Source organism: Nothobranchius furzeri, chromosome 4 (assembly GCF_043380555.1).
Source record: "Nothobranchius furzeri strain GRZ-AD chromosome 4, NfurGRZ-RIMD1, whole genome shotgun sequence".
Taxonomy (NCBI): domain Eukaryota; kingdom Metazoa; phylum Chordata; class Actinopteri; order Cyprinodontiformes; family Nothobranchiidae; genus Nothobranchius; species Nothobranchius furzeri.
In genome coordinates, this window is record NC_091744.1 from 3,859,206 (window position 1) to 3,884,846 (window position 25,641).

The window sequence follows — 25,641 nt, forward strand, 5'->3', positions numbered from 1 at the left end:
ATGCATTCAGATGATCAAAGACAAGGATGAGCAGGTTTGGTGTGCAGGAACTTGACCCAGCCTGGCTCTGAACCAAACCAAACACCTTTGGGATGAATTAGACCCTGAGCCAAGTCTTCTTGTCCTACATCAGCACCTGACCTCACAAATGAATTTCCAGAGACGCTGTGAACAACCCTCCACAAACACAAACCCTGAACCTCGTGGAAAGACTTCCCAGAAGAGCTGAAGCTGTGGTCACTGCAAAGGGTGGGACATCTTCATATTTGGATTAACGCTGACATGCAGTTTAGTGAATTGTTCTCAAAGACTGGCTTGACTTCTACAATTAATGGATCGTGTTTCAACCAATATCTTACAGAGATTAGGAGGAAGTACGAGGAATTAGTCTCTGCAACAACGCCAACTTTTAAAGGTGTGGGACACTCGTTTAATCAATACATTTGCAGTGGTCTCTGAAAGGAATGAATACCTTGTAAGTCGTACTCTGGGGGGGAAAAACAGTGCACCATTTCTAGGAACTAGAGGTGAGCCACATCGCAGCTGAGCTTCAGACGATGTCCTGATATCTGGACATCTTGCCTCGGATTGGATAACAGCAGCATGACAATACCACTAACTTGCAACATTGATGTTTTTCTCTCAGGCTGCGCAGTGGTGCAGTGGTTAGAGCTGGTGCCTTGCAGCAAGAAGGTCCTGGGTTCGCTTCCCGGCCTGGGATCTTTCTACATGGAGTTTGCATGTTCTCCCTGTGCATGCGTGGGTTCTCTCCAGGTACTCCGGCTTCCTCCCACCGTCCACAAACATTAGGTTAACTGGTCTGCCTAAATTGTCCTTAGGTGTGTGTGTGTATGATTGTTTGTCCTGTGTGTCTCTGTGTTGCCCTGCGATGGACTGGCTCTCTGTCCAGGGTGTACCCCGCCTGATTGCCCATTGACCGCTGGAGATAGGCACCAGACCCCCCGCAACCCTACGTGGACAAAGCGGGTTCGGACAACAGATGTATGTTTTTTCTCCTCAAACAACAGCGGCCTGGAGAAGTCCTGCCATGTGCTGAAGTTGCTAATGCTAAAGGTTAGCTTCTATTAGCCGAGACCTCTCTGCTGATTCCTGGATGTTAAAACAACAACCTTTTCTGTCGTGAGTCCAGATGAGTGAGTCCATGAAGGTTAAGCGACAGTGTGACGTAGATCTGTCAGGATTTTCTAATCCTAGAGTTTCAGCGTAGAGATAGGTGTGGAAGACTACTTTTACGTTCAGGCTGCATGAAAATCTCATAGTGGCTGATTCTAATCAGAAATAATAATTTAAAAATAGGTTTTCGGTGTTCCACACCTTCAACATCTGTCAAACCTATTGAGTTAAAGCCCATTTTGTGGTTGGTGATGTGGATTAGCTGCCAACTTTAATTGGACTGATTTCAAAAATGTTTATTTATTTGGCAGACTCTGAAAGCAATGAATGATGTAGTCGTGTAATCTGATGTGTGGAAAGGATCCAACCGGGATTTGAACCAGCAACCTTCTTGCTTCAACACAACAGTGCTATCAACTGTAACACCAATTAAAAGTAGACTTTCTGAGACTTTCATCAATCTGTTCGCTGGTTCATGAGATAATTTGCTAAAACAATATAAACACAAACACAGCATTAATGCCTGCTTTAGTAACTTTGAATTAAAACTCTCCACACCCAGAACTAAATTATGATTTGCAGCAGAATAAGTAAAAGTATCTCACTGTTGAAAAACAAACATCATCAAAACTAGTGCAAAAGAAGCGAAACACCCCAAAGCATGTTGGTGTTTGCACCCAGCAATCCCATCGACCTGAATAGCACATCCACCTGCTCACCTGTTCCCCACCCCACTTATCACTGCTGTGACACAAAGGACAAATAATAAATTTATCACTTGACCTTGTTTCTCATTCTAAACTCTAAAATAAGCCTCTCTGTCCGTCCTTGTGAGTGCCAGCGTGGATCCTGCTTCTCTCGTCTGGGTAGTGACATCTGCACACGTGCTAAAGCAGGAGGCCAGGATGCACCAAGGGTGGAATTGTAAAATCGCATCTATTAATCAAGACGGAGGAGGGTGAGTCCAGTCAGCACACTCAGACACGGGCATCCATCACCTGGTTTGCAACCTAGAAATTCGTAAAACGACAAAAACAGTAGTGGTGCTCTGCTGCCATTACTTTTCTGTTTAATTCACTTAATCCACTTTTTCTTGGTCGAGAACAATTTGCTCTTAATCAAAAACCTTTCATTTTATTTAAGAATGTGTTTTTTTTTTACCCGTGAGTTGTCCTGTAACGTTGCTGTAGCTGAAATTCTGTTCATCACACCTAAACAAGTGAGTGACAACCAAGGGCTGAACGGTCAGAATGGAAACTCTCAGAAAGCCATCATTTGATGCACATCTACATAAAATTAAAAGTCAGATTCCATCCAGTTTATGACAGCCACAGCAGCTAAGCAGTCTTATCATAAAAAAATACAAATGGCTATGACTCAGTTTTTCAGATATTGAGGAAAAAAAATTGGATTTACTGGTGGCTGAGAGTCAATCACTCTATTTACAACAGAAAACTGCATCATATGATATTATGTAAAATCCCTTATTATGGGATTATCTATATAAAACAAAGCAGTTCTCAGCTGATCTGCTTCCAAATCTTTACAGTCTGAAATGAGCACGAAGGATCTGTGACTTCCCTCCTGTGTGCTTTTAGCGATGCCTCTGATGATCTGCTTGGGGATGAAGAATACGTGTGATTCATTTTCCTTCTGTGAAAAGTCTAAATTAACTTGTGACCTAAAAATGGAAATAAATCCCAGTCCTAGTTGACTTATGTTAACATTGAAATCTCAAATATTTGCCTCAGCAGCAGCGGCAGCAGATGTCTTGGAATTTAAACATCAGATTATGACATAAATGTCTTCTCTGCATTGGCCTTCACACATTTAGGTAAGCCAACATTTTCTCTTTTAGCGTGTTAGGTCATATTCCTCCATCTGAAGGGCACTGCGGCCTCTGTAGGCTAGGGGGTGGGGGATATTAGTCCTCTGTCTATCATTCCTGCTGCACTCAGAGGCCCCTGGAGACACTGAAAGTGGGAAAGGAGGAGGTGGAGAGAGTGCAAGGAGGAGAAAGAGGTGGAGGAGTTGCATGTAACTGTGTGTGTGTGTGTGTGTGTGTGTGTGTGTGTGTGTGTGTGTGTGTGTGTGTGTGTTTCTATCAACCTGTAAAGTCTCAGACATAGGGAGGTGTGTGCTGCAGTGCGTAGAGACATCACAACCGACACTCTTGTGTGACTGACTAAAACGCCAGACGGCTGACAGGTTGTCTGAAGACTGGAGTTCCACATGGTCCCGTGGTCTTTATTAACAGTATAACTTATGACCTTAAAGTCAGCTGATTACCTCGCTGACTTTAAGGCTTTTCTGTATGCCACTCAACTCTCAGGGAATTGTTCAGCTCTTCTGTAGAGTTATCGGCAGTGCTTACAGCCTCAAAGCTAACAGCGGTGCAGGTTTCCTTACAGGGTTTGAAAGCCTTTCAGCTACAGCCACTTTATTGTTCTCTTTAATAGTTCTCTTAAACAAGGTCAGCACCACAGTTAACACCACCCAGACTGTTTTAAAATCATTTTGCAAGAAAACTTGCTTGTTGAAAAGTCCCAAGTTCACTTGTTCTGCCACTCACCTCTGCTAACAGAATTGTGATCATGTGTAAGCCAAACAAGAAAAGGACAATGAAACCAAATAAATCTTACATTGAAGAGAAGGTTAAGGGTGTGTGTGTGTGTGTGTGTGTGTGTGTGGGGGGGGGGGGGGGGGGGGGAAATAAATTCTTTATGATCATTTCTGATTATAATCAGAGTTTTTCATGCAGGCTGAACATGAAAATAGTCTCCTACACCTATCTCCTGCATTAGCTTCTGATAGAAAATAGATGGTGAAACTCGAGGATTTGAAAAACCTGACAAATCTACGTCACGCTGTCACTTAACCTTCATGGACTCACCCATCTTGACTCGCAACGGGGAAGGCTGTTATTGTTTGAATGCCTAGGAAACAGCAGATAATGTCTCAGCTAGTAGAAGCTAACCATTAGCACTAGCAACCCCACCAATCAGCAGAACTCCTCAAGGCTTGTGTTATTTGTGAAGATAAAACATCAGTGTTGCAAAGTAAGCAAAGCCAGTTGTAGAGTCGTGTTGCTGTCATCCATATGCATGTTGAATGTGAAAATATGTCTTTATGTCTACATGTCTTTAACTCCCATTTCCTTCATTAGCCGCTGAAAGAAAATAGACAGCAAAACAATCGAGTCAGTAAAAGGCACACAGCTCCACTTCACACTGTAAAATTAGCATTCGTGGACTCATCTTGGCTCTTGACCGCTGAATGTTGTGTTGATTTAGCATCCAGGAGAAAATAGAGCGTGTGTTGGCTAGTAGAAGCTAACTGTTAGCTTTAGCAACTCCACAACGTGGCAGAACACATTCAGGCTTGTTTTATTTGTGAAGAGATAACAAATCAGTGTTGTATTTTACCCAAAAAATGAAGAGTGAATGGAGGCAGGGGAAGAGTCACGTTGTTGTTAGCCAATCAGGGGCGAGAAGTTTTCAATAGGAGCTCCAGAGCTTAAAATTACTCACAAGACATGTAATTCATACTGACCTTTGCAGATTTGTTTAAATAAATGAGTGAAGGAGGAGGGATTTTAAAAAATGCAATCAATCTGGAAAATGCAACATACAGTACAATACAACATGAGATAATACGATACACTACAATGAAATACAACACACTGGGTTTCCACTGTAGTGTAACGTCATCAGAGCCATATTGTGGTGTCAAGAGGTTGTTCACTCCCTGAAGTCCATTGGGAGTGGTGAAGGAAGCAGCTCAGTGTGACAGCTGGAAAAACTCCAGAGAGAGGAGACGAGAAAAAGAAAAGCATAAACAAATGTAAACCCTAACCCTGATGGTCTTGACTTATTTTCATTTCATTTATTTATTTATAAAGCACCTTAATGCCACCAGCCAAGGCTGCCCAAAGTGTAGTACGATCAAATCATAGACCATATACATTAAAATTAGAGAAAGCAAATGGATGTCAAAACACATAAAAACACTAAAACAATAAAATCAAATTGCACCTAATGCCTAAAAACAATAAAAATAAATAAAAACATTCCAAGAATATTACCAGAAAAATAACTATTAAACCAAAAGAGTACAAAAAATATATAATTAACTATATTTGTAATATTGCTTCAATTTAGCTTTAAAACTCCAGACAGTAAGATGATTGTTTAATATCTGGTGGGAGTTTGTTAGAATTATGATTGACAAGTGAGACTAAAAGGAAATGGTACGTATTTTTTGTTGTTGTATATTCCCATATAAACATAATTATGACGATGTACCGTCTTATAAACCAGCTTTGATAATAGTTTGTTTTCATCCTCCTTTTCCCTGGTGGCTCAGTCACTGGACAGTAGCATTACCCTTCGTTGCCCCAGATTTCTTACCCGCAGGGCATGAGCGGTGCAAATCCTCCTCACTGCTTTCATTCTCATTTGTATCTCCCCTGCACCTGTCTGAAACAGAAATAAAATACTGCAGAAGGCTCAGCCCCCCCACTCTCCTCTACAAAAACACTTGGAAAGCATCCAGAGCAGAGCGCATTGTGCCCTAGAAAGCTAGCGCAGTAGAACTGTCACGGAGCAATGCAGGGAGGAGAGGAAAGAGGAAGAAAGGTGGCAGCTACGTCTGTGCCCACCACACAGTCAAAGTAAGCACGCGGGTTGGCTGATCAGGTCTGAATAGCTTTAATGGAATCCATAATTTTTAAAATGCACGATTTTTTGCCTGGTGAAAAAGGAAAATGTGAAAAAAAAGTCAATTTTCTGCAGATTTCTTCGAAAGTCATGCAGTGAAATTGCACACTCTCAATATTGCAATATTATCTTAGTTTATCTTTTTCAGAAGCTTTGCCGCAGTTTTATGACTAACAAAACCAGAAGTGACGCTGCTCCTCAACTGACAGCTGATCAACTAGTTAAAGGCATTGGGTTTCAATCACATAATGCTTATATTTGCAAGCTGTCATTGGCTGATACTTGTCATCTCCTCGGTCTGAAGAGAAACAAATGCTTGGAGAGCTGAATCGACATTTGTGTGTTGTCTGCACCTGAGGAAACAAACTGCACCTCAGGCATTTTCCTAGAGACCACATCTGACTGGTCCTCCCTGCCATAAAGGACCGTTCCCAACTGTTATCAGACATTCTTTCATTTCAGAGCCTTGTTGCAGAGGACACATCTGCACGGTTATTGCAAATGTCTAAAGTAGAAACAAATGTCATGTGTCCTCATGTTTCAGCAGGTTTCATTTACAGTTTATTTCCAAATGTCATGTTTTTCTAGAAGGAACTAGAAGTTTGGCAGCAAAAGGCAAACTGACTTCAGTCCTTTTTTATTGCTGTCGGACTTGATTTGAAAAAACCGACCCCATGAACAAAGCTTCCATCCTGAAAGCGTTTGAAGTGACTCAAGTGTAGCCTGTAGCAGTGCTGGACCGACTGCAGAGCAGAACAGACTGATTCTGATTTAGGTGATAAACGAAAACAAGGAGAGCCAGCGTGGAGAGTGATGCATGAAATATGAGACTCAGCTGCTCCAGCTTTCAGAGAGTCTACCTGTGTGAGTGTGCATGCGACTCAGCACAAATAAAGAATGGGTCCACGCTCTTATCAGGGTTAGATAACAAAAACAAAAAAAAAAGGCTGTAGGTGTGTGTTTGTCTGTGGCTTCTCTGAGAACTCGTTTAGCCCCACTGACAACTATTGTTGCTTAAGTGTATCACTGTCATTTTTGACTCACAATAAAAAATTACAGTGTTACTAATCCAACATTTTCCACTTATTTGCTAGTAAACAACTTAGACAAAAGTTTTGTTTAAACATTTTTTGTTTCAAATTGCTTCCTATCGTATGACATCATCTGCTTCCTGCTCCTTCATGCTGAAGACATGACTGCAAATCATCCTGGAAACAGGTCATTTTTAGACATTTCTGATGAACTGCCCCAAAACATATTTGTAATAATTTACTCATTCAAGTCTCTAGAGTAACCCTCCATCCAAAAATTATACCAAAGATAAATATTTTTTTCTTCTTAATAGGCTTATTTCTGTGAGTGGCAACAATAGTTGCCAGTGGGCACAAAGCATGTCGCTAACTAAAGGAAAACTCTCTGCAGGATCGCTCCTAATTTACTTATTTAAAATATTAGAATGATGTACAATGGCTCATTTTAGTCCTCTTAGAATACTTTTCCAAGCTAAATAACTTCACAGGTATTCAAGGCCTGTGTGTATAGGATTTTTATACGTTACCATACATCATTTTCTTGCTAGCAAACATTAGCTTGTGTCTCACAGTCTAATGATAGCTAGCTAGTTGAAAAGCTAATGAAGATGCTGATGTGCAGCTGGGGTTTTTTTTGCATCGGAGTGTTACACCCTGCTGGTGTAACCCTGTTAATGCCTTTTTTTCTCCCTCCCTGAACTTTCCTCATGTAACACCCTTTTCATCTAACTATTAAGGTAGCGCGACTCATGTTGCGAATGACCGCAGTCACCAATTCTTGTTATGTGTCTTACCCACGTATGTCTGATCTTTGAATTGTGTGTGCTGAAACTGAATTTCATTTCTCTGTATGTCCTGCACATGTGGAGAATATGACAATAAATGACTTTGACTTTGACTTTGGAGCCAGGGGGGCTGCCAGAGATTTTGGGCCCCATGAAAAAATATCAAGTTGGGTCCCCTGGGGGCTCGTCCATAGCTGGAGCTGGGGTTCCACCCTCCCAGATTCGAAGGTAGAAAAAAATATAATATATATACTTTATATTAGTGTTTCAGTTTTGCTTAATTATGTAGGTCTACATGCATTCTTATTTATTTACATATCATTTTCACCAGCTGTCTCTCATTAAACAGTGAATTTCCTTCAACAGAATTAGCAACATCACTGCTGGAAAAAGCAGGAAATGCACATGCTGAAAGGTGTTAATCTCCTTTTCCTTATTACTCCCTTAAAATGTGTTTATTTATTCTAAGATTTTATTTGATGATAAAATTCAAATTTGGATATCTAATTAAATTTCCATGTTGTGTCAAAGATTTACATAACTTCATTTTCAGCTGTCTTTCCTCTTGAAATCAAGTATTTCTGTACGACTGACAAAAATTAAGGATTCACTGCTCACAAGGTGACTTCTTTATGAAGTCTCCATGGCTTCATCATAGACACAAAATGAATAAGCACACAGTTCAAACTGGAGTCAGTTAGGGTTACATAAAATTTTTAAGTTGGACAACTTTGAATGAATACGTATATAAGTCTCTAGAAACCCATTTTTCTCAACAACAAAACAGCTAAAAATATATTCAGCCTTGATTGTGCACAGCAAGATTTATTATTTACAGTGATATAATTGATAATGCTCGATAATGATCAATACTAGATTTCATATTTTATTGTGTTCAATGTTATATTAAGTTTATTTATTACAATTATTAATAGCTTTTGTTTCATTTTTGCTCTCTGATGAATTATTTGGAAATAACAGATTTTTAGTCTGTGTTCTAAAAGCTACATAAACAAATTACATCTTGTAAAACCTCCCATAATTCAGTCAGATTTGAAACATTTCATTTCAAGGTATTTAGTAGATGAAGAGGGGTTTTTTCTTGTATGTGCCTTCAGAAAGGTGCTTCACAATAATAATCTCACAGTAATTTGTGTTACATTAACAGACTAAATAACAATGCTTCAGCCTGCCCAGCATCCAAAACAATCTATACATTTTTACTGATTGAGATATATATATATATATATATATATATATATATATATAATTATCATTATGTGGAAAAACAATGTGTTTATCACCAAAAATAGCCTTTTTATATTCCTTTGTAATAGTACTGATAGAGAAGAGAGCCTTAAGTGATTCCCACAGACCCCCTTAAATGAGGCTGCTAGCTAACGTACTACATTGCTCACCTTCTTGAGGTTCATTGGGTTGTGAGGGGACACCTGCTGACATATCATCAGCTGCTGATTCTGGTAGGGACAAGGACGACAACCCATTTACCATAATTAGATGAAACATAGTTCCTCTCACTGTGGATATCAGAGCTAGCAAACAGGTTGAATTTAACCACTCACTAACTAAACCCACCTTTCTTTGAGAAAAACTGTGTGACATACTGATGCCCTCTCTTCTGCCCGTCCTCTTTCTCCTTTCTTTCTTTCCCTTTCTGTGACCCAGACTTTGTTTTTGCAGACATATTTTTACTGCAGCCTTGACACACTCTGCTGTCTGAGTGACTGCTGCGAGAGCTAGCCTCGCTTGCTACGCGCCCCCCTGACCAGGTAGACTGTACCATTTTATGCCGTTGGGGGTGGGGGGTGTTCAAATTAATTAGTCAAAATAAAGTAGGGACATCTGAATAAATATATATTTCATAAAGACTAAAAGACTGTTTGTTTAATGTCTTAAATGAGAAAAAATACTGCAAAGTAAAGTACTTGTGATTTTTAAACTTAATTTTTTTTTATTCAACTTTGAAACATTTTTGGGCCCCTGACAGCTGTGGGCCCTTAGAATCTTCCTAATCTTTCACCGCTTTACGGCACCCCTGCTGGGGGGTGCACTTTTCTTTGCACACAAGAGCTTACATAACCAGAACACACACCTATGCACCCCTTTGGCTTAAAGTGGGGCTCCTTAAATTAGAAAGCTCTGTGTTGTCCAACTTGGCTGCATAAACTATTATAACGGATGTAATTACTGAACGCTTTTCTGAGCAAAATACTACAAATCACATTTTATCTCTCCATCCATCCATTTGTTCCTCAGCGGCTGAAGTGTCTGCATCAGCACTTCAGAGAAAGGAACTTTGTGTGTGTGTGTGTGTGTGTGTGTGTGTGTGTGTGTGTGTGTGTGCCCGCCCATCCCTCTGTGCAGTAATCAATACTCTCTGTGTCATGGTTAGTAGCTTTTAGAGCTACAGTACCATTTTTATTTTTATTGTTCGTGTCCTAAATTCCGTCTCATGCAGCTGGTACCTTCTGCACCTCACACACACATTCATGATCCATCCATCTCGTTAAAGACGAAGGTTGTGCTGACGGAGCAGAAATCTCCTTGTGGCTCAACAGCTGTGTCCATGTGTGCTTTTTCTCACATACTTATTACAACATGGTACATTAGTTGCTTTCTATTGTGTCGACCACCCAAAAACGCCTTTTACATTGCAGGCATCCGCACACTGAGCAGTAGATCAAGGCCATGTGTAGTTAATTTTTTGGCAAAGGATATTTTGATAATTGGGATTAAATCGCCAACCTTCTGTTTGGCTCAAATGTGTCAGCTTGTGCGCGTGTTTCTGCGTAAAAATTACAAATCACGTCCATCTTATCTTGTGGATACGATTCTGTTTGGAGAAATAGAGTTTACATCCTGCAGGTCCAACAGGAATGGGGAGCCTGAATCACTCCATTATTATTCTGGTTTTACTGACAAAAAATGAGTGGGAGTCTATGGTTAATTTCTAATCCCGTTTGATATGCGCTTTGGATTTCACACATGATGATGTCTGTAAATTTTGAAGACACGTTTTGATGCTAGGAAAGAGCTTACAGACCAAAGGCAAATGTTACTTCAGGTTTGTGTTAAAACACGTGGACTCCAAACTGCTCGTCTCACAAAGTTTATGTTCATGTTTATTTATTTGGCAGACGCCTTTATCCAGAGTGACTTACAATTTATAACCTACAGGGCATGTTGTGCTCAAAGTTTACATCATCAAACTGGACAAGGAGGACAAGCGGAGGAAAAATGGCTTCTTGTTCCAGAATGAAAGAATGAACGTTAAATGTGGAGAAAACTACTAAAAATCGGGCCATCGAAGCTACGCTACGGGAGTAGAGATTTTGCTGCAACATCATAAATGCGACCTCTGGTTTGTAGTCTAATCATGAAAATTTACAAACTAATAAATTTAAAATCACATGACAGACATAGTTGAAACAAACATGATTATTTATTAGTGATGGGATTTATGCCACTTTGAAGGCAGCCGTTCATCAGTTGGTCGTCGTAACAAAGCGCAGCTGTGAGAGTGCGGACGTCACATCAATATTATTTATCATTTAAATTCAACAGTATGTTTGATTCATGGCATGGGGCAAAGTGAATTAGAAAATAACTTTTATAGACTTCCTTTTTTTATCATTCAGAGGCCCATGAGCTGACCAGAAGGGGAGGAGACTTACATCTAGGGCATACCGGAGGCAGTGGCGCCGTGACCGCACACCATCATTTTAAATAGAAGCCATTATAGTTAATGAGAGTGGGTACACGGGGAGCACCGCGTCGCGTCCCAGAAGCGCTGTTCCAAGGTGCTGAAGACAGGCGCCAGTTCTATCTCAAGCTGGGCACTTACACACTTTTAATGAATTCGAGTCTCACAAAACACGACGGCAAGTTCAATCATGCATAAACAATAGAGTCACTTCCTGCTTCCTGTTCTCAAGTCCTGCGTGATGTTGTGAGTATCGTGCGAGTGGCGCGTCCTGTGTGAACACTTGCCTTCTCGTCTGCCTCTGGTGTGCCCAGGCTTTAGGCTACCTATTCAAAAACAGCGCATGAAGCCGCGTTGAACTTTTGAGATCGGCGCTGTTTTAAGAGAGCAGCAACACATTTGGTCTCGACTGCACTTAAACTAGTCATTAGCTCGTCAGTCCTGTGGACATATATTCTATTTCTCTGAACTAAGGTTGCTCAGGTTACATTTCATAGTGGGTATGAGATCAAATTCTTAGGGGAAACAAGTCCAGTCAAAGGAGAAGGAAAAGGAAAAAAGGAAAGAAAACGTGATAGCTTGTAATGTCTGATGTGTTGTACTGTCATGAACAGAGATTGTTTTCTCTAAAAGCCTCAATTTTAAATCTAAAATGTGTGAAAACAGTACATTTTAACTCATTATCATACTTTGAGTTAGTTCTGTTTCTTTATTTTTTAAACACAACCCTCATGACACCGTCCTCCATGAATCCAGGTTTATTGATTGTGTTCTTCGCCTTGATGTGGAGACACAAAAACAAAAACACAAAGTGCTGATGGTGAATTTTCCACTGCTGCAGACATCTGTGAATACATTAAACGCACACTCAGAGGGGCTATACATATTTGATGACTATGAAAAGGTGAGGTAGTGGGAGAGGTCTGATGACTCTCCTGCTACTTTACTTTACCCAGAACAGCTCCTACATGGAAAATGTGTTTTGAAATTCATGGTAGCATGCAAAGTTTCCTAAAACATGCCACTATCCTGATTAAAAATGAAAATAAATAAATAAATAAAACAGGAAGTAAGAAACCTTTGAGCATCCATACTACATCATGGCGCAATTACAAAATAAGAAAGCTCTTCTGCAAGCATTTCTATTCTCACTCCTGTTTATAGTTTGACCTTTAAATGTGCAAATACAAGATTCCCCATGTCTAGACCAAGCTCCGGCTTTCCCTCCCCCTCTGAACACGACCGAACGCCTCTCCCTGAGTCCCTGCTTTACATGTGACTTTGCAGATATGATGTGTGCCCTTGAACGCAACCTTGGCTTGCATTGCAGTCATGATGATGGCAGTGAGAGCAGCATTTTTTCCATGCTGCTGCCCCCACGTGGACAACACAAAGAAGACTCATTGCTATAAAATTAGCAGAGGCTATTTTAGTTGCGTGGACTTAGGGAATTCCTCTGAATTCTGAATTATTCTGATTCTGAATAGAATCATTGTCAGCTGTTGAAGATGAGTTACACATTATCTATGTTAACTGATCAAAGCACTTTTAGCGGAGGACTGAAAAGGACAGTTTATTTTCAGCAGGAATTTGAAATGCAGCCTGCTACTTAAGGAGTACCTACCAGGTAAATACAAGGAACTTATAGGTACTTACAGGGGTATGTACAGATTCAGAGTAAGAAAAGTAACATTGCACACTTAAAGGGTACATCTAGTATACATACTTGGTACTTATGGGGGCATTCTTGAGAACACACCAGGCTAGTGACTTTTTATCCAGCAATTATTGGGCTTTGTTCAAGGGAATTACGTGGTATGCACCCTTGTAAGCTCCATATGCCCCTGTAAGTACAATGCATGCATGTACCTTTAAGTGTGCAGCATTTTCCATATGTACTCCTGTAAGTACCTGACAGTTCTGTGTTTTTGTCAGTATAGAAAAAAGAAAAACACCAGCACTCACACATCTATTTCCAAAAAAATTGTTCTTCTATTTTTTTTCTTTGCATTTAGTGCATTACGATTCCGATACTGCCGGAGAAGGGGGATTCACCAAGCTTGGCAGCACCCAAAGATTTCAACACACACCAAGAAGAAAATGATTTGTGAGTATCCTGCATCAATGCTGCCGTTTCCTTAAATCCAGAAAATCTTTTGGTGCTTAACATCATGAAGTAATGGGCAACAGGGCTCAATTAGTGTTTGCACAAGGAAAAATCCACATGACAGAGTCACAAGTTCAGTGCATGACCTGTTATGCAAACCTCTTTTTGTGTTTTGCTTTTTCCTGCAGCAGATCAGTGGGCTCACTTGCTTCACCTAACCACCGTAACATCTAAAAATCCTGCAGCATATGTGGTGATAATAAACCTTCTGTTGCATAATAAATATTTTATTTTTGAGAGTCACTTTAAGTAGTGTACATGCTGTAAATATAAACAGGAAATGTCACAATAAAACAGTTCATACAGAATCCTGAAGAATTTAATAAATAAAATAACAAGAATAATGATCTTGAACATTTACAAAAAAACATGCCAGACCTACGTGTCAGAACCCGCGTCATAAAGAAATAAACACACTGAAGGATAAATAGAGATTAACAGGAGATGTATAAACGACATTGATTTATAGGGTTCACAGAGTCCAGGTCAATGTATATTTCCTTCATACTAATGTCTGTCAGTGTAGCAGCCAGGTTGTGCAGTTTACAGTAACTGAACGTGTCGTTAGAGACAGCAGCCAGTCTTGCAGTGCAGCACTGCTGATAAGGCTGATTATCAGGGTCCTCTGCACCTTCCAGACCAAGAGAACCTTCTCAGATTTATGCTCAGAATGAATGCACACATGGAATATTAAGTAGTAATGAGTATTATTATTTTCTGAACAGAAGGAACAAAAAGGGGAAATATAATTAGTAGATTTCTGTCTCTGAGTACATTGCATCACACAAAGGCACACACACACACACACACACACGCACGCACGCACGCACGCACACACACACACACACACACACAGCAGAACAACTCCCACCCTGTTTCCATGTCCTCTGTTATCGATCTGTAAGTGCTTTGGAATCGCTCCTCTTTTTCTTCCATGACTTTTCTCTCTACCTTAGCTCTTGTTTCTACAAACTTTTCGTTCTCTCCAAACTTTTAGTTCTTTTATTTCCTAACAAGCCCTTCTACTCCAGGCTCACTCTAAGCGACCAGCAGAAACAAGTGTTCTTATTCAACCCCTGCCTAGTTGGGGGGGGGGGGGGGGGTAGCCCTGCAATGCAGCACAGTCATAAAATAAACAGCAGCGTAGGAGGGCGACATCTGAGACAATACGCTGCAACTACAACAGAGCTATTTGCTGTGGACCTCTATAAATTATGTTGTAAATCCTTGTTTCAGCCCAGAAACACAGGTCAGTGTAGCAGGACACAGGTTGGCATAATGTAGCCACCACTGACTGTATATTATGTATGTCAGTGTGTCCCAACCCTGGTCCTCGGAGCACACTGTCCTGCATATCTTCCATGCTGCCATTTTAAACACCAGTGATTCCCTGCTGCCACACACCTGATTTAAATGAATGAGCACTTGATGTCCTCCTGATGAGCCAATGTAAATCAGGTGTGCTGATGTAGAGACATGGAAACATGTAGGACAGTGTGCCCTGAGGACCAGGGTTGGGAAACACTGTGTATATGCATGTATGCATGTACTGCATATTTGAAGACATGTGTGTGTGTGTGTGTGTGTGTGTGTGTGTGTGTGTGTGTGTGCGCGCGCGCGCACACTGTCAGTGGGGGGCCTCTTGCTGGTGAGGGACCCCTAAACAGCTGCTTTGTTGTTTATGCCTCAGGCTTGCCCACTTCTAAAGGGGGGGGGGGGGGGGGGGAGAGAAATCCTTTTTGATATGTGATGACTGTCTATAAAAAATTACACTCACAAAGAGATGACTTGTTTTAAAGGGGGCTTTTATTTTGATAGGCACAATGTCTACATCCGGTCTTGTTCCACGTTTAAAATGGTGGCAAGCCAATGTTGCACATAGACATGAGTCGAATCATCAAAGCTAATAAATCAATCATCATCCCTAGACAAGAGAGAGAAATATATATATTTTATCTAAAATGTCATAAATCCTAAATAAACATTTTCACACACCAGCATCCATTTTCCAGAATTACATTATGTGCATTTGGACTTCTGGTTCCGGGACCAGAACTACTTGGACTTTTACACACACACACACACACACACACACACACACACACACACACACACACACACACACACACACACACACACACACACACACACACACACACACACACACACAAATCATTTTCCTTCTGGGATTAATAAAGTATTTTTGAATTGAATTGAATGAATAAAGCAGATAGACAGACAGACAGACAGGTAGATAGATAGATAGATAGATAGATAGATGATAGATAGATAGATAGATAGATAGATAGATAGATAGATAGATAGATAGATAGATAGATAGATAGATAGATAGATAGATAGATAGATAGATAGATAGATAGATAGATAGATATTTTACCTGCACAATGTTTTTCTACTTCTGTGAATTGGACTGATTCTGGAATAAAGCATACTTGACTTTGTCCAGATATAAAATGATTACTGTTGAGGCAGGGGATATTTGCATTAAACTATTCAAAATTCTCAACAGGGTTTCATAATTACGATGGTTTCATTATTCGTTTGATTACATCTTCAATTTCGAACGGGACTTTTAGTAACGCTGTTAGTTGCGTGGGTTTATTATATGCTAAAACGGCTTGCCTTACAAGTAGTTACGTCATACGGCGAGTTCGTGATGCTTGTTAACGTCGGAAAAAACTGATGCACATAACCATCGATGACTTCTTTGATGTAGTTACAACGCTGCTAATTGAAGGTAAATTGTTTTGTTGTTCTGTACAAAAATCAAACCAAAGCAATAAGATAACAAACGTTACTTTCCCAAACTTATCACTTAAGGTTTTCCTCACTAGCTAAGTTTAGCTAACGCTGGCCACTGAGAAGTGAGCGTGAGCGGATATTTTCTGACGTGTCCCACGCACCAGCAGGGCGTGTGTTAGTTAAGGATGTCGGGTCTGTCCGAATCCACGGGTAGGATGCTTACGAATACGGGTCCTCGCCGGTCTAGACCGCTAAGACTCGAACCCTGCGGCTCTGAATTCGGACAGTCTAGCCTTCACCTCTACGGTGGCCCGTAGGTCCAGTCACAGCCGTGGCGGTGTCGATACAGGACAAAAGGATCTGCTCGGGTGCAAGACGCAAAGGAAAAATGCTAAAGCTAGCGAAAATGGAGCAGGAATATTAAGGAGCTACAGCAGCTTCACGTCCATCAGCAGCGTTTGTTCACAACCGTTTTCAGGTAAAGTAACTTTGTTTATTCTAGAAGCTTTCAGGACTTACATGTTAACTTTAGATGGTTTCATGTATGTTTTAAGCTACATAATGAACTTGTTAAACGTACACAACACATTACTACAGAGTATTATCATGTAGGTAATTAATATAAACCAAATGCATTATGAATGTTAAATGCAGCAGGATGTTTTCTAATGTAAATTGGACATTAGAACTTATTTTGCATCAAATGGGGGTGAAACGTTTTAAAAAAAACAGGCTTTTTAATAAAATAGCATTGAAGTGTTCTCAATGTGCATTTGTTTATTCATCTTAAGCCTAATAATGATTAGATCTGTCTAAAAAATGTAAATTTTCTAGTTTTCCCTGCTGCTTTTCTTTTAAACTGAACAGAACCAGTGTACTGCAGGTTATATGTTTTGTTTTACATTTTTCATTAAAAAACCTATTTTTTAATCTATTACAGGTCAGCATGCACTGTGCTGCACATCTGCAGCTGTGCTGGTGAAGTTGTGGGTCTGGAGGATGAGCCTGAGGAAGATGTGTGTGGAGGAGGTCAGTGGTGCTCTGTCCTGCAGGAGGTACCAGCACACCACCACTATTGTTAACAAGCAAGTCATTCACAGAGATGTAACAGCCGTCGTCTGAGCCAGCCCAGCAGTCCCTGTAGATGGGCGATGGAGTGGACAGTGAGACGAAACGTCCCAAAGCTCTCTCTGCAGACCGTCCTGTATGATGTTCCTCTGGCCAGAAGCGTCCAGCCACAGGTCTGCTCCAGCCCTCCATCCACGCCTGGATCCTCCTGCAGCAGATCCAGTTGCACTGTTAAAGACTTCCTGCTCACTCAGTTTAAATAAATGATCCAGGAAGAGTCACTCAGGTTAATCCTGCTTTAGCCTTACATAACTGGTCCATACTGGTTTTGATCAGTAAATAATTGTAACGTATTATAAATAATCTTGTCTCCTTGCCACTTTTTCATTTTCTGTTCATGTAACATGTTCAAAAGCATCTAATAAAACTGGTGATAAAATCAATGACCAGAAAGAGTTATCAGTTAGTATTTGTTTTAATAAATGTGTTCAAATATCAAACAGCTAAATAATATTAAGATGATGACAGTAGAAGGCCTCTCTCCCAGGACGACCAACAGGTAAAGCCTCTCCTGACCCTGGACACCTGCAGTCCTACAGAGAAAATCAGAGACCACAGGTGACAAAAAGGCAATAAACACATTTTCACATTTATCCACATGAGAAGATAAAACTTTTATTCTTCACACAAACGTTTTACTTCATTAAAACGTGTCAGCTGTGTAAATTCCTGAATGTAAAACTACTTTTCACAGAAGAACTTCTGTTGTGTGTGTAAACAGCTTCACTCTTCACCTCTAAGCTTAATAAAAACGCTTCTTTGCTCCGTTATTAAAACGCTATACACACACACACACACACACACACACACACACACAGGAATAACTGGGACCTGCGAAACAAACTCATTCTGGCTGATTTCTGCCTAAAATGTAATTTAGAAAACTAATATACAAACGAAAAATGTCTAAACTGAACCGCTTTAAGCTTTTTAGGTTTCTACGGCTAGTTTTTAACAAACTTACGTTTAAATCTTCGTAGCTCTCCCCATTTTCTCTTCCTGTTGAAAATCCACAGCCGGCGCGCAAAGCATGCTGGGATAGCCTTGTTCTGTGAGGATACGACAGACCCGTCCTCGAAATGTGGGCGGAACGAGGACGCGAGAATGAGTATTCTTGGAATTCGGACAGTACTCGTCGCTGCGCTGTGATGTCATTGACTTCAAAATGCACTCTTACAAGCATCCTTCCTGTGGATTCGGGCACACCCTCATTTTCCCTCCCCACACATCCTTTTCCTTCTCCCAGAAGCCATAGCTTTATTAGCTCGGAGCAGAGGAGGCAAATGGTCCAGCATCTCTTATAAGGGACATTAGGTGGCACTTATATGACAATCTCATTCTAAGGTGGTGTGTTGTCCCACGTTAACCCAAACCTTAAACTATTAATGAAACAGTTGAACACGTTAAACCACAATGAATAGAAAAGCAAGAGATAGTTTCCCCCCTAAAATTACAAAAGACAATACAATTATGTGTCTTCTGTCTTTTCCAATTTCCATATATATATATATATATATATATATATTTTTTTTTTTGAAGAATAAATTGTTTTACAGTTTTTCTTTGGACTTCAGTGATTTTTCATTCATTTTCTGTTCAGTCCTTGTGTGACCACCACAGCTGGATATTGTGTACCGATTGATGGTTTGTTCAGAGTGGCATAAGCCGAATGTTTTGAACATACTCAGAAAACATACAGAAAACAGGTTAAAAAAAATCAACTGAAGATCAAAAATAACTGTAAAATAGATTAGGAAATCCTCATGAATCTTTAATTAACATCACTCCAAACAATTATAATATAGTTTGATTGGTTGGAAACAGAAAATAAGAGTTCACCTAAAACTTTTGCACGGTACTATCCATCACAGTTGTCTAGATGGAGCTCTGTCTGCTGCAGCTGTTACTTTGTACTTTTGAGTTGTTAATTGTAGACGTTCAAAGGATTTTAAATTAAATTTGATAAAGAGAGGAATGCTTTGACAAATGATCAAAATGAAACATTTTGCTACAGAAAGGTGAATGAAAGGGAGCGAGGGCTTGGTTGGCTGCTACCAGTGTGTCCAGTTAAACTAGAATGTATGAAACAAAAAGCGTTGACATGCTTGTTCTCTGGGAATATCTTCAGCAATACCAGTTTGTTTTGGTAGAAGAGAAGAGGTCAATTTGATCCGGATAAAATGTGTTAAACATAACTCCAAGCTTTTAAAAAGAATAGGAAAAGCTCTTTAATGAGAGATGAGCCTAATAACATTCCAAGTGAGTAGTTTCAGCTTTAGCTGAAGTGGAGGGTGGAAAAAACAGATGGGTTCATGGTTCATTGCTGTGTTTGCTCTTTTTTGGCTCAACAGAGTAGTGAGACATTCAAATCTTTGGTCAAGTCTGATGCTGAATGCTTATCAAACAGGACGTCTCAACTTTATCAACATTAATAGTAGCTTATATATATATATATATATATATATATATATATATATATATATACAGTGGGGCAAAAAGGTATTTAGTCAGCCACCGATTGTGCAAGTTCTCCCACTTAAAATGATGACAGAGGTCAGTAATTTACATCATAGGTACACTTCAACTGTGAGAGACAGAATGTGAAAAAAAATCCATAGGTCTTTACCAGGTTTGCACACACAGTAGCTGGTATTTTGGCCCATTCCTCCATGCAGATCTTCATGAGAGCAGTGATGTTTTGGGGCTGTTGCCGAGCAACACGGACTTTCAACTCCCTCCACAGATTTTCTATGGGGTTGAGTTCTGGAGACTGGCTAGGCCACTCCAGGACTTTCAAATGCTTCTTACGGAGCCACTCCTTTGTTGCCCGGGCGGTGTGTTTGGGATCATTGTCGTGTTGGAAGACCCAGCCAGGTTTCATCTTCAAAGCTCTCACTGATGGAAGGAGGTTTGGGCTCAGAATCTCACGATACATGGCCCCATTCATTCTGTCCTTAACACGGATCAGTCGTCCTGTCCCCTTAGCAGAAAAACAGCCCCAAAGCATGATGTTCCCACCCCCATGATTCACAGTAGGTATGGTGTTCTTGGGATGCAACTCAGTATTCTTCTTCCTCCAAACACAACAAGTTGAGTTTATACCAAAAAGTTCTACTTTGGTTTCATCTGACCACATGACATTCTCCCAATGCTCTGCTGTATCATCCATGTGCTCTCTGGCAAACTTCAGACGGGCCTGGACATGCACTGGCTTCAGCAGCGGAACACGTCTGGCACTGCAGGATTTGATTCCCTGCCGTTGTAGTGTGTTACTGATGGTGACCTTTGTTACTGTGGTCCCAACTCTCTGCAGGTCATTCACCAGGTCCCCCCGTGTGGTTCTGGGATTCTTGCTCACCGTTCTCATGATTTGGACCCCACGGGATGAGATCTTGCGTGGAGCCCCAGATCGAGGGAGATTATCAGTGGTCTTGTATGTCTTCCATTTTCTGATAATTGCTCCCACAGTTGATTTTTTCACACCAAGCTGCTTGCCTATTGTAGATTCACTCTTCCCAGTCTGGTGCAGATCTACAATTCTTTTCCTGGTGTCCTTCGAAAGCTCTTTGTTCTTGGCCATAGTGGAGTTTGGAGTCTGACTGAGACTCTGGACAGGTGTCTTTTATACAGATAATGAGTTCAAACAGGTGCCATTAATACAAGAAACGAGTGGAGGACAGAAAAGCTTCTTAAAGAAGACGTTACAGGTCTGTGAGAGCCAGAGATTTTCCTTGTTTGAAGTGACCAAATACTTATTTTCCACCCTGATTTACAAATAAATTCTTTAAAATCCTACCATGTGAATTCATGGATTTTTTTTTCACATTCTGTCTCTCACAGTTGAAGTTTACCTATGATGTAAATTACTGACCTCTGTCATCATTTTAAGTTGGAGAACTTGCACAATCGGTGGCTGACTAAATACTTTTTTGCCCCACTATATATATATATATATATATATATATATATATATATATATATATACAGTGGCGGGCGGTGCGTTCCACCCCTGGGCCTTCGGTGATTTCCTATTCAGTCCAATCTAAATTAATACACCTTAAATTACCATCAATATGACATCACAGCTGGAGAATCCTTACAGACACACACACACACACACACCAGTGGCTGGTCAAGACACGTAATTTCCGGAGCCTTTAAAATCAAACTCGCATTCACAATTGAGAGTTGGAAACTAAGACCACGGGTACTGTCAAATCTCAAAAATGAAAGACGGGTTTAAGAGATGTGTCAATAAAATACACAAGTAAAGCAAACACACTATTTGCTTTTGTTTAGGAGAAAATGGCACCGCGAAACACCCTAATCCTGCACACACCACGTTATACACGACATAAATTGCATAGAAACAATAATTTTATTTGTCATTCGTTACCATTTATTGATTATTAACAAAATAAAATAACAAAACATTAAAAATACTAATGTTTCTACTCACCAACATAAATGTCCAACATGGATCTCCTCCTCTCCTGTAAAATACATCCTTTCTTTCCTCAGGAAAACCTCTATGGCTCTGTCATACAGCTTATCTATGCGCTTCAGATCCATGAGTAGATCCTTTTCTATGGACATGGAGGCTAATGCTGAAAGTCGTGTCTGTCCGGTCGTGTGTTTCTGGCGTACGTTTTAACGCGCTTTAATGCTGAGAATGAGTGCTCAACAGAGGCAGTGGACACTGGGATAGTCACAGCCAAACAGGCCAGTGCGTAAAGTTGTCCCATACTCTCACTCAGGTTTTTGCTCAGAAGAAAATCATGTAGATCAGTGGGACTTTTTCCTTCAAACTCAGCCATGGCGTACATTACAGTCAGTCCAGTTTTAAGTTGGGGAAGATCAAACAGTGGTCCGTGGCTCTGTGTTAAGCTGGAGAAGGCTGCTGTCTGGAATTTTTTTCTGTATGTCTGAAAGTGCCGGGGGTCAAGAAGGGAGAGAAACGTCAACATATCATGGTCCTAAAATTGATTCCTTTTCTGGGAAAGGAGAGAGAGAGAGAAAGACAAAGAGAGAGATACACAGATAGATATATCTGATGCCGTTCCCCTATGTCAAATAGGATCTGTCAGCTGGTATCCAGCATTATGTGTGCTCAAGGGCGTAGTGTGTTTGGTAGTTATTTTCATTATGGGAGTAAAACATCAGGGAAGTGATACCTAAAAATATTTTCTTATCACAGAAATAATATTGACTCTCTGTATTTTCCTATTTATTTAATTTTATACAGGCAAAGACAGTATGGAAGGAATGTTTCCATTGGCTTTACTGCGTTTGTGACACATGGTTATTGTTCTGTCTGTTTAGCCAATCAGGGACTTTGCTCAGCCTGGATTTCTCCCCCTCCCCCCTCCCCTCTATCTCCGTCGTCCAGCCTTCCCTTCTCCTTTCCCTCTTCTCTCTGCTTTCTGGCTTGTAACTGTCATCCTTTGCTTAATGCAGTTTTAAAAAAATAGTATAGGTGGTTAAAAAAACAGTGGATCAGGGAGGGATTAATTGAGCATTAACCAGCAGAGGTCTGGCATGGAAAAGCATCCGGGTTCTTTGTGCAGAAACCCTCATGTGAGTCAGATGGATTTTTCTTCTTTTTGTTACTCAGATTATTTTCATCATCATCATCCTCCTCTTCTTGCTTGATTTTATATCTGTAATGTCTTGACAGGCGTAACTGCTGTGTCATCCTTGCATGTGCTTCTTGCATGCACCTCCCCATGCATCAACACATGCTGCTGACGCTGTCTTGTGATCTCCTCCCAGTGAAACATGGCTATGTGCTGAATACAATTCAGTCTTATTAATGGTTCTGGTGTTATAATTGTTTATTTTGGCTGTGTGTGTGTGTGTGTGTGTGTGTGTGTGTGTGTGTGTGTGTGTGTGAGAGAGAGAGACACTGGGTGATAAATCTATATTTAACAGATTCAGTAAATAGAGGCTAGGGGATGGAGTTGTCATCAGTCAGGTGTTCGACAACATTAAGTTTATATCTAATTAATTACTCACCTGTATTGATGTTGATGCTGCTTCTACAACTTATCAGTGCTGCAGAAACACACCTACTTGCTTGCGCATCACTAATGTACAGCAAAGTTTTTGCTCCTTGGCAGAGGAGAGTTAAATATCTGCCCCGTAATCGGAAGGTTACAGGTTCAAGCCTCGCTCAATCTGTTGCTGTCGTTGTGTCCTTGGACAAGACACCTAACCCACTTTGCCTGCTGTTGGTGGTCCGAGGCATAGACATGAATACATAGACGCCCCATTGGGTGCTGGAGAGCGTAACAGTGTTTCTGCCTTATTGGATGGGTCTCCTCACTCTCCAAAGTCAATGCAGAGTGGGCAACTTTGCCCAATTTTGTGCAGCCAACGGTCTCAACAATCGGCATATTGAAAACAGATCACGTGTGATACTATTGAAATTTCTAGCCTACCTGATGAGGTTTTATATATTTAAAAATTTATTTTATTTAATTATGTGTATATTTTAATAGTCATGCCGTACCTTGTGTCTGATTATGTGAAAAAGCTTGGTAAAATGTGTTTTTTAGTTGGGTAAGCAGCTTCCTCAGTTGAAAGAAATACACTAGGTGCAAATGGAGATCCTTCCAAGATGGCTGCCAGCAACTACGGGATCTCCAATAGACGGCTCCAGTCCACAGGACGTACACTACCATCTTTATGCTGATGACATCCAACTGTACATCTCCTTTAAGCCCCATGAGATGTCTAAGCTACAGGTGTTACACACCTGCTTAGACTCTATCAAAACCTGGATGGCTGGGAACTTTCTACAGCTGAATGAAGATAAGACCGAGATCTTCATCTGTGTCCCAGGCAAGCTGGTTCCCAAAGACTCTCTTGGTCGGCTTGCTTGTCAAACCAAACCCTCTTTCAGGAATCTTGGGAGTGACCTTTAACCCAGCTCTCACCCTGGATTCTCATGTCAGTTCTCATTTGCTCTTCCTTCTTCCATCTCAGGAACATAGGGAATATCAATATTGGAAGTAATTCCATATCGGCCCAAAAACACTATCAGATTATATCAGACGACATCAAAAATCTCAGATATAAGCAGTCCATTAAGGTTCACATTTTTCAACCAATGTTTAAAGGAGCATGGGGCAGGAATTGTCCAAAAACAAAAAGTACATGTTCATTCTTGTGAAGCTTATGGGTGATGAAGCATTTTAAACTAAAAAGAATGATGAAACCAGTTTATCATTCCATTTTGTTAATCAGGCTGTGTGCTGCAAAATGCAAAACATTCCTGATCCAAAATTCCCACGCTGTTTTACGGATATGACGTTAATTGACGCTTCAAGCGCGTTCTCGACAAGGTTCAAACCCGGAAAAACATTTGGAAGCTTGCTAGGTGGCGGTAATGCGTCTTTCACTACTAGCCACGTTAAAACCCCAAACAGAAGAGGAAGAACCCTGAAAATGGATTCTACAACTAGCAAACGACCAAGCGCAACTCAAAGCCCACTAAAGAGTGGCACAAAGAACAATGTTTTATCAGCGGCATCTCGAGAGTCAAAAAGAAAATATGATAAAAGTCGGTCAGGGACCCGAATATCTATTGGTTACGCTCTGGAAGAATGGAGGCTGCTTCAACTGGATTTGGTGCCTGAAAAAGGATGCGGACATGGCTCATTTTCTAGTGACCAGGTAAGTGTTGGTCTCCTTATTTCTGCTGTAGGTTTCAGTAACGAGTAGTTAAACATATCAGAGCTGTATCTGCACAATTTGAGAAAATAAAATAAAACTTATGGATTTAGATAATTGCTGATTTAGGTAATCTAACAAATCTTTGTGCAGATGAACAAGAAACGTATCTAAGCTAACGGTGTTTAGCATATGGCTTCCTGGTCAGTTTGAAAAAGCTAAAAGCAACTAAGGAGTAACCGGATCACTTCTACGTTTTGTGGATGACACCGCATGTTTTTGGAGACAAATGGGTGCTCAGTTTATTCTGACGAGAAAAGTAAACAGCTTGATTTGATTATATGACGTCACCGCTCAGCCGGAGAGAGCTAGCGTGCGTAGCATGTTAGCTGCGATCATATTAGCTGCGATCACGCTTCAGTTTGTATGTACCACAGAAGAGAATGGACATTTTCCAAACCAAAGATGAGTCTTTAGAATTATGTCATATTTGATCTACAGTCCAACCTCTAAGCAG

The 25,641-nt window shown here is 40.5% G+C and overlaps 1 protein-coding gene across 4 annotated transcripts in view; it reads left to right on the forward strand.

Moving 5' to 3' along the window:
• The first annotated feature begins 16,200 nt into the window (after window positions 1–16,200).
• The window catches only part of gne (glucosamine (UDP-N-acetyl)-2-epimerase/N-acetylmannosamine kinase), a 35,639-nt gene continuing 26,198 nt past the window's right edge, over window positions 16,201–25,641 (forward strand). For 2 of the 4 annotated variants that reach the window (XM_015967988.3, XM_015967997.3), the window contains exon 1: window positions 21,445–23,027. In XM_015967988.3, coding sequence (XP_015823474.1) covers window positions 22,989–23,027 — 39 coding nt within the window. In that variant the 5' untranslated portion in view covers window positions 21,445–22,988. Of the gene's footprint in view, window positions 16,318–21,444; window positions 23,028–25,641 lie in introns of those variants that run through there. The other 2 variants (XM_015968001.3, XM_015968007.3) reach the window with 2 other exon arrangements.